This window comes from Petaurus breviceps, unplaced genomic scaffold (genome assembly GCF_028583685.1).
Source record: "Petaurus breviceps papuanus isolate PSGF00001 unplaced genomic scaffold, PetGlider_PUasm1.0 90434, whole genome shotgun sequence".
Taxonomy (NCBI): Eukaryota; Metazoa; Chordata; class Mammalia; order Diprotodontia; family Petauridae; genus Petaurus; species Petaurus breviceps.
The window spans coordinates 2,298,095-2,307,972 of NW_027187251.1; the positions used below are offsets into that span (position 1 = coordinate 2,298,095).

General features: G+C 38.8%; 1 protein-coding gene across 2 annotated transcripts in view; it reads left to right on the top strand.

The window, feature by feature from the left end:
* KCNH1 (potassium voltage-gated channel subfamily H member 1) overlaps nt 1-9,878 on the top strand; it is a 543,998-nt gene that overhangs the window by 65,877 nt on the left and 468,243 nt on the right. For both annotated transcript variants that reach the window (XM_069108778.1, XM_069108779.1), the window contains exon 6: nt 6,002-6,394. In XM_069108778.1, coding sequence (XP_068964879.1) covers nt 6,002-6,394 — 393 coding nt within the window. The remainder of the gene's footprint in view (nt 1-6,001; nt 6,395-9,878) is intronic.

Below are 9,878 nucleotides of genomic sequence, written 5' to 3' on the forward strand. Positions count from 1 at the left end.
AGAGAGAGAGAGAGAGAGAGAGAGAGAGAGAGAGAGGGAGAGAGAGACAGACAGAGAGAGAGAGGGAGAGAGAGAAAGAGAGAGAGAGAGAAGCAGAGAGAGAGAGAAGGAGAGAGAGAGACAGAGAGAGAGACAGAGAGAGAGAGAGAGAAAGAGAGACAGAGAGAGAGAGAAAGAGAGAGAGACAGAGAGAAAGAGAGAGAGAGAGACAGAGAGAGAAAGAGAGACAGAGAGAGAGAAAGAGAGAGACAGAGAGAGAGACAGACAGAGACAGAGAGAGAGAGACAGACAGACAGACAGACAGACAGGAAGAGGGAAGCAGAGAGAGGCATGGACAAAGAGAAAGTGCATCATCCTCCAATACCCCAGTCATCTCTTACAACAACAAAATAAAAAGAAAGAGGGGATAAAAGCACTTCAGAAAAGAACAAGCCTAACCTATACACATCTGAGTCTGATAGTTAATGCAATTTCCTCACAGCTGTGGTTCTACCAGCTCTGTGAAGATGAGAGGGAGGTACATTTTCTCATCTTTTCTTCAGAGACCAAGCTTGAGTCTTATGATGACAGTGCCCAGTTTGGATTTGTTTTTATATTGTTCTTTCTATTTCCATTGTTGTAGACAGTATGTTTATTGTTTTTGTGGCTTTGCTTATTTCACTCTGTCATTTCATATAGTTCCTATGTTTCTTTGATTCTTCAGATTTGTTGTTTCTTAGAGTATGTTGATACCATATTAAATCCAGGTACCACAACTTTTTTTCTCATGCTTCAGTAGATGGGCATCTTCTTTGGTTTCTCTTCATTACCAATGCAAAAAATTCAGCATAATATGGATGCTTCTGTCTTTGACTTTCTTGGAATATATGCCTAGTAGTGGCAGCTCTGGGTCAAGGGTTGTGGACATTTTAACGACTTAAAAAAAACTGTAATTCCAAATTGCTTTCCAGAATGAGTGGACTGGTTCTTTGCTTATCTCTTAAAGTCAGAGCACACCTTTCTTTCTGACAGCTCATGACCCAAGAGCTGCTACATAAATGAAGTTTAGTTTTTTATTTTTTTGAGGGGGTGCTTCAAAATAAAATCACTAAAGCCAGATATACACTGAAGTAAGGCAAACTGTGCTAAAATATGTGGGTTCAGCACCCTAGTTCTAGGCCTTCAGAAAATTGCCATTGGCACTTTCAGGTTTTTTACATCAATACTTTTAATAGGTAGATTTATTTTATCCCAAACTTACTTCCCATCAAGCAACAGTTTTTTTGTCATCATCTGTTTGCAATCATATTTCAATAGTACTCTCACAACACATTATAGTTATCAAACACTTTTCACATTTTATTTAATCCTTAGAACAATACTAAGGGTAGCTGAATTTCCCTTTCTATTTGCCATGCTGCCTCTCATTTATTAACTAAATAAATGGCATGGTATAATGGAAAAGCACTAGACTGGAAGCCACAAGTTGTTGGTTCTTGGCTATATCATGAGCTATGTGACTTAAGGTAAGGCATTTTTCTCTGGGACTCAGTTTCCTCACTAGTAAAAATGAGGGGAGAGAAGCTAAATGACAGTTCAGGAGCCCATAGCTAGCTCTGAGTCTTATTTTCCAGTGGAGAAGACACTATGAATAGGTTAACAATTCAATTACACAATTATTTATTAATCCTGCCAGAAACTGTTTTGGTCCCACCAAATACAAAGACAAAAGGACACCAATGAAACTTACATTCTCTTGGATGGGGATGGGAACAACATGAGCAGAGAAAATGAAATACAGATTATATATTGAGAATGTGTCATAGGACATACTCAATGTAAGCCTTTGGGCTGGAATGTAAAACTTACTTATTATCTTCTTATGGGGGGGCGGGAAGGAATTGCCTTGGCATAGATCCCCATCATGATGGGTCTAATGACTTGGCCTTCTCTTTGGTCTTTTGGAGAGTTATTAGGTTTAAACTTAACTGGGTCATGAGTGGTAGGGATGTGGGGCAGTAGAGAAGTCCTACTTAATCCAGTAGCCATTTGACTTGGGTCTCCAATGCAGGGACAAAGAAAAACTTTGTGACATGAGGAAGAAAGAAGTTGCATTCAGGAATTTAGAAATTATTGTTAGAAGCAAAGCAGTTTGACCTGCAAAGGCAGGAATGGCCCCTGAAGGAGTAATTTCTTGCTTGGCATTGATTTCAAGTTCATCTATGTACCCTTTTCACCTCTGACTAGTAAAAGTTTTGATAAATCACAGGCTTAGGGCTCTTCTGGCTTAGCTTAGTTTTTCTGGGCTCCTCCCTTTACCAGGTCTGCTCTAGTAGAATAAGAAACTCAGAGAGCAAGAGCCAAAGGCTTCCCAGGGCTTGCAGTCTAGGCAGATGGGGTGGGTGCTAACATGTAAATACAGCTCACAGGGCATGCAGTTCATAGAGCTTTTCAGTGAAGTATTCTAGATTTATTTTGCAATAGACAAAGACTGTTTCCTGGTAGTTTTGCTTGGAGGGATAAGACTAACACACATTAAATCACTTAATTCTCACCAAGAAATTTCTTGAGCTATTAAGTGTTGCTGGAAGAAGTTGAGAAATCATGCTGATTGGGGCTTCTATAAATCTGTACTAACTTTGATTTTGCCTTCACTGTTGTTGGATAATCTTTTTTAATACATGTTTGGATCCTTTTCTTACTTCCCATACCGAACTTTCTTCTTTCTGCTCAAGCCTTCTTCTCATATTAAAAAAAACAAAAACCCCAATTTTTCACTTGATCCATCCATCCTCACTAATTAGCACCCTATATTCTTCCTTCCCTTCTCAGCTAAACTCCTTGAAAATTGGTACCTTCACTTCATCTCCTCTCACTGACTTCTAAACCTTTTGCAATCTGGCTTCCAACTTCATTCAACCAAAACTGAGTTCCCAATGTTCTCTCAATTGCCAATTTCTAAGCCCATCCTACTTCCCTAAGTAGATGACTTAGCTTGCTACTTCACTGAAAGTTGTAGCCATCTGTGGTGAACTCTCTTATTTCATGTCCTGCACACTTCAGATCACCTCCTTTGTTCCAGTCTAGGAATACAAGGTAGGGTTCATCCTTTACAGGGTGGAATCCTTTGCTTGTGTTCTTTAACCTGTCTTCTCTTTTCTCCTTTAGGTCCTTGCTCTGTCACTCAAATACTTAATTTCTCCCTCTAATCCGGTTCTTGCTGTCTACAAACATATGCTGGTCTTCCCTATTAAAAAAACAGCAAGGGGTGGCCAGGTTGCACAGCGAGTAAGAGCACCGGCTCCAGTGTTGAGAAGACCTGGAGATCGAATCCCGGGCTCAGACACTTAGCACCCACCCAGAAACACCTGGCCGTGTAACCTTGAGCAAGTTACTTAACCCCGATTGCTTAAAAAAAAAAAAAACCAACAAGCAAAATACAGCACTCTGCACCCCTCTTCCCCACCCCCACCCCTGCCGCCAACTCCTTTCTTTGACTCTACTATAAAAGCATAATACTATTTTTCTCTTCCTCTTTTGTAATAAACTTCACAACATATCTTACATATATGTCTTTTCTAGTCACAAAGCCACCTTATCATGTTTCCATTGGATTATTGTGGTAACCTTTGAATTGGTCTTCCAGCCTCAAGTATCTCCCCACCCAAATCTATCCTCCACTCAACTGCCAAAGTGATTTTCCTAAAGCACAGGACTGATCACCTCATCCCTCCAGACCCCTCCAGTGACTTCCTGTTACCCCAGGAGTATTATAAAATGCTCTCTCTGGCATTTAAAGCTATTTAGGATCTAACCTTTTCTTTTTTTAGAATTAAATTTATTTTATTCTGTCTGAACTTAAGAAATAAAACAAACATTGACATAACATAGTAGAATAGAAAACGTACATGAAACTACAAATCTATTATGTACAACTTGCTGTTCCTTTAAAATATATAACAAAACATACAATAAAAATTAAGTTATTATGTAACTTTCTTTTTTCCCCTTTTTTTCTTTCTTCCCATTCCCATCCTAGAGATGGCTACCATTAGACACATACATATGTATGTGTGAATCCATATATATATATATGTATTTATGTGTATATATGTATATGCATATACATAAATATATTTATATACCATTCTATAGATCTATTTATCAGTTCTTTCTCTGGATGCAGATAGTGCTTTCATTCCTGTGTCCTTTGTATTTAATTTGGGTATTTATAATAGTCAAAATGACTTAGTCACTCAAAGTTGTTCTAAAAACAATATTGTTGTTACTGTAAACAATGTTCTCTTGGTTCTGCTTATTTCGTTCTTCTTTATTTCATGCAAGACTATCCATGTTTTTCTAAGGCCATCATTTCTTATAGCGCAGTAGTATTCCATCACAATCATACACCACAGTTTGTTCAGTCATTCCCCAACTGATGGGGATCCCTGCCATTTCCAATTCCTTGCCACCACAAAGAGAACAGCTATAAATATTTTACAACACATAGGTTCTTTTCCTTTTTCCCTAATCTTCTTTGGAAATAGACCTAATGATGGCATTGCTGGTTCAAAGGGTATAGGCAGTTTAATAACTCTTTGGGCATAATTCCCCAGATTGCTTTTCAAAATGGTTGGATCAGTTCACAGTTCCACCAACAATGAAATAGTGTTCCAATTAGTGTACTTGATCCTTTCTTAACTTTCCAGTATTCCCACATGTTACTCCAATCCATACACCCTATGAGCCCATTAAATGACTTATTTGTTCTTCTTTATGAATAGAAATTATCTCCCAAATTCATGCTTTTTCACTGACTGCTTCCATGACTGTAATAGTTTACCTTCACTCCTTTGCCTATGCTTCCTTGGCTTTCTTCAATACAGAGGTCAAATCACAATTTTTTTTTTTTTGCTTTTTGGAAGCAATTGGGGTTAAGTGACTTGCCCAAGGTCACACAGCTAGTTTTTTTTTTTTTTTTGTGTGTGTGTGTGTGTGTGTGTTAAGTGTCTGAGGCCGGATTTGAACTCAGGTACTCCTGACTCCAGTGCCGGTGCTCTATTCATTGCTCCACCTAGCTGCCCTAAATCACAATTTTTTGCAGAAAGGAATACTTTTCTAATTCTCTTTGCTCTCTAAGATCACCTTCCATTTACTCTGTATACATTGTATATACATAGTTATTTTGTATGTAGTCTCTCCTTAATCTTTCTGAGCCTCAGTTTCCTCATTTGCAAACTGGGGGCAATAATACTTTAACAGGATTGTTGCAGTAAAAGCATTTTGTAAATCTTAAAGTGCTAGCAAAATGGAAGTTATTAAGATGTCTGTTAGCTAATGTGATTAGGCATGGAGTATTCTGTTTAGTCAAATATTCTGGTTTGTTTAATGGTCCCTTTTTAATAATATACATACCAATTTCCAAAGAATTATAGTACAAAAGTACACTTGATACCAAACTTCATGAGCATAATTTAGGCTTTGATGATTCAATAAGTTGTAGCCTCCAGGGTCTTCATTCTAGGCTTCAGTTATTGTGCTACAGACATGTATGGAAATGCTGGTTAAATGAAATTGTGGTAAGCTAGAATGCCAAAGTGGAGATTTTATATATGTTATACTAAAATATAGTATTTAAATGTGATAAATCATATGCTTGTACCTTTATGATTTGCAATTGACTGGTCATTAATAGACCATATTGTACATAGGAACTTAATTCTTTGTTGACTGAATTACATCCCTGGTACTACTTCTCTTGTCTTCATTGTTTTTTTCATTCTCTTTGCCATTCTCTCTCTTTTACTCCTAACCAGCTTTAGGAGGCACTTGCATGTAAGGAGACTATTATAGCTCATGGAGTCAACTGTGTCCACATTCCTTCATACATTTGCGTCCAATCCTATACTATAGTGGTACTTCCAGTATGGAATAAATAAATGTTTCAGGAAGAAGCAAATTGCCTGAATGTTTGCAATGGAAATCTTAACTTAGTATTCTCTTGTTTGTGTCTCTCCAACAGGTCTTACAGCTGGGTTCAGACATTCTTCCCCAGTACAAGCAAGAGGCACCAAAGACGCCCCCTCACATCATCTTACATTATTGTGTTTTCAAGACCACCTGGGACTGGATCATCTTGATCTTAACTTTCTACACTGCCATTTTGGTCCCTTACAATGTCTCTTTTAAAACAAGACAGAACAATGTGGCCTGGCTGGTTGTGGACAGTATTGTGGATGTCATCTTCTTGGTGGACATTGTGCTTAATTTTCATACTACCTTTGTTGGACCAGCTGGGGAGGTGATCTCTGACCCCAAACTCATCCGCATGAATTACCTGAAGACCTGGTTTGTGATTGACTTGCTATCCTGTTTGCCATATGATGTCATCAATGCATTCGAGAATGTGGATGAGGTCAGTGTTTGATCCTAAGCTCAGGCATTGGTCTTGTCCAGCAGTGCTGATGAAAATTAAGTGATGAGGAAGATTGCTCCTTGTGGTTTGGTGGGCAGGACAAGAGGGAGGAGGAGTAGGCATAGTCCACAAAGCAGAAGAATTGTTGGGTCCTTAAAACAATGTTCAGCACTGGTGGGCAAGAGGGGTGTAATTAAATAAATGGGTGGGAACCAGAGCAATAGCTTCTTTAGACAGCTGTAGGTAGACCCTTCTTACGGTTTTCTGGTCTCTGAAACACAGTGGTTTTTATGTTCTGTTTTTGTTTTTTCACTCATGGAACATTTCTCTTTGTTACAAAGAACCACAGCATGCTGAATGGTTAAGTAGAATCAGGAGAGAGTTGGGAGATACTTACATGTGTTATTTCCCTTCAGTGAGAGCAGGCAATTCTTTTTCTTTTTGTTTCTTATAAATTCAAGGTCTGATGGGTTTTGAGGTTAGTGTTTGTAATATGCAAGTTTTATTTATTTTGAAAATACTATACTTTGTGTCCTATATATACTGGGTAAGTAAAAATTACATTAAGCCAAATTATTTATCAATTTTCTTTTACCTCCAATAACGTAACATCCAGAATTTTATAGCACACCTAGAGAAATACTGCATGCTGCTGCACACACTATAACATCTCTATAACAGAATCCTAGTATATCAGCCTTGTATGGTACCTAAGTTGTTTTGAATCATGGGGTTCTCAATTTTAGGTTCATAAATTGTTTTATTATTATTTTGAGAACTGTATTTCAATATAATTGTTTGTTTTGTTTTTTTTTTTGCTTTTTGGAGGGCAATTGGGGTTAAATGACTTGCCCAAAGTCACATGGCTAGTGAGTGTGTCAAGTGTCTGAGGCCAGATTTGAACTCAGGTCCTCCTGACTCCAGGGCCAGTGCTCTATTCACTGCACCACCTAGCCTCCCCATAATTAGTTTTCTTTATGCATTTTGTGCATTTAAAAACATTCTGAAAAGGAGTTCATAAGCTACAGTTTGGTACAAAGGAGTCCATGACAGACAAAAGGCTAAGAACCCCTGATCTAGCCCAACTTCCTTATTTTATAGCTGGAGAATCTATTATGATAAATGAGGCCAGATGCTTCAAGTTCTAGGTTTCTGGCTGACCTAGATTCAGTTTGTCAAGATGCCTAGCTAGTCCTAGTTTCGTCTCAATTCTTATCCAGCCCTTAATCATTGATTGGGCATTGCCTCTGACAAATTGAGGCTTGGAAAAAAACCCTTAATTTAGAAAGGCCAAGATTGTCCACTGCATTCTGGGCCATTGATAATCATTTTGACTCGTCTTGCTGCTGGACTTCGCTGACACTGGAAGCTGACAACTTTGTGTAACTCTGCCTTATGTAAATCCAACTCCCATGCAAGGCAGCAGTATGAGAGTCATGTTACTCCACTAAATGCAAGGCATGATGATACTGGGGTGGGGCCGTAGATACAAACACACACACACACACACACACACACACACAGACAAACACCCCTGCCTTTAAGGAGCTGTTATTCTACTGGGGAGATACAACATGCATACGTATCAGTAAATAGAGCTGAAAAGGTTTTGGAGGCCAGATCATGCAGGGCCTTGAATACCCAGCTTAGTAGGATGGACTTTCTTCCTTACACAATCCATTTTCTTTTCTACCAATTTTCAACTCTGGTAAGAAGTTTTTGGATGGAATAAGTTAGCTTTCTCTTATAAGGAAGTTTTTAGGAAATGACCTATAATTCAATTCTTTAGGTCCCTACTTTCTCATATTTGATACAGAAAGCTAAGAGCCTGACAGCTGATGTAATCCTTCAGTATAGAAGGGTTGGACTGTTGGTCCTTAAGGCAATATGGGTAATAAAGCAAAGAGGTAGCATGGAATGGTGTTTAATCCAAACATGTCCAAACAGTGTAATTGCCTGTATGGGGACAATGGACGTGCCGGGGCAGAAAGCCCCAGCTTTCTATTGGTCTTGTTGCAATCATGTTCATCTCTCTTCCTCTTTGGGAAACCAAGAGAGTCAGATTAGAAAGAGCTCAAAAAAAATTTAATGTCCTATCAATCCTATTTATCTATAGGTCTCAGTGTTTTTGTCTGTCCCCTTGATTAGTGTCTTAGCTAGGCATAATTAAGCCAAGAAAGATGATCTGATAAGTCACAAATCTTATTTGCTGACCCGGCCAACATTGCCAAGACTAATTTTTTGTGGTCCTGACTAGAATAAGGGAACTCCATTTACCAATGCAAGTTGGCATCTGCTTTACAACTTATAACCCTAACAAGTTGCCTGGGGCACTGAGAGTGGCCTTAGATCAGTCATACAGCCAGAATATATAATAGGGACCTGTATCTGCCTGATTCTTTTTATTTTTATTTTTGTAAATAGTATTTTATTTTTTCCAATTACATGTGAATATAGTTTTCAATATTCATTTTTATAATATTTTTCATTCCAAAATTTTCTCCCTTTCTCCCTTCCCTCCCTTCTCCCCAAGGCAGCAAATAATCTGATATAGTTTATACCTGCTACCGGACTCCTAAAACCCATTGTTTAATCCCAACATCAAGAGGGCATTAATATGTTCTGGCCCCATTGTCCTCCTTGCTACATTGATTAGTGGGCTGTAAGAGAGCAAACCATGTAGAGGAGGCATCAAGGTGAGGAACATCCGTAAGGGGGAGGGGCTAGGTGTTTTTTTCCTATTCATGGAGACCAAGTCTTAGAGACCTTGAAGGTACGTAGGAATCAGGTTGCTATAGTAGGAGGACTGGGATGGAGCCAGGAGAACCAGAGTTTGAGTTCCAGCTGGATGGACCTCAGTTTCCTGATTTGTAAAATAAGGACAACTTTCATGACTTCAGGGTTACTGTGAGTACTTTGTCAACCTTAAAGCATGATTGAAATGTAAGAAGCTATTCTTAATAATGGCTTGCCCTCAGCCAAGGAATTAGAACTTGGATTTTAGTTTCATATACCCCTCTGCCCTCCTCTTCATTCTGTTTCCAAAGTTTTTGCCATCTGGCAGGGATTTTCCTAAAGGGACTGTGAACCTCAAGGGGGACAGAATTAGTCATAAGAGGTTGTCTCACAGGGTTTTGATCAATATTTGGAGTGAGGCAGGATGTTGTCCCACTTATCTCAGATGACCTAAAACCATCCCACATCCTTTTCTTCTCACTTCAAGTATTGCTTCTAATGAAGAATGGGTCTTCATTTAGAAAAGTTCTTCTAAATCTGAGAGCTGCCCATGAAATTGTCATTGTGTGACATATTTTAAAAAAGAATTTTAAATGTGTACAAAACCCATGTGGGTTGTCTCACCAGCCTTCAACTGAAGGCTGGCTCACTATTCATTGGTTATGTAATGGGAATTATCTTCCAGCTATGGTTTGGGCTAGGTCCCTGAAGTGCACCCCCCATCCCCTTATACACACACACACACACA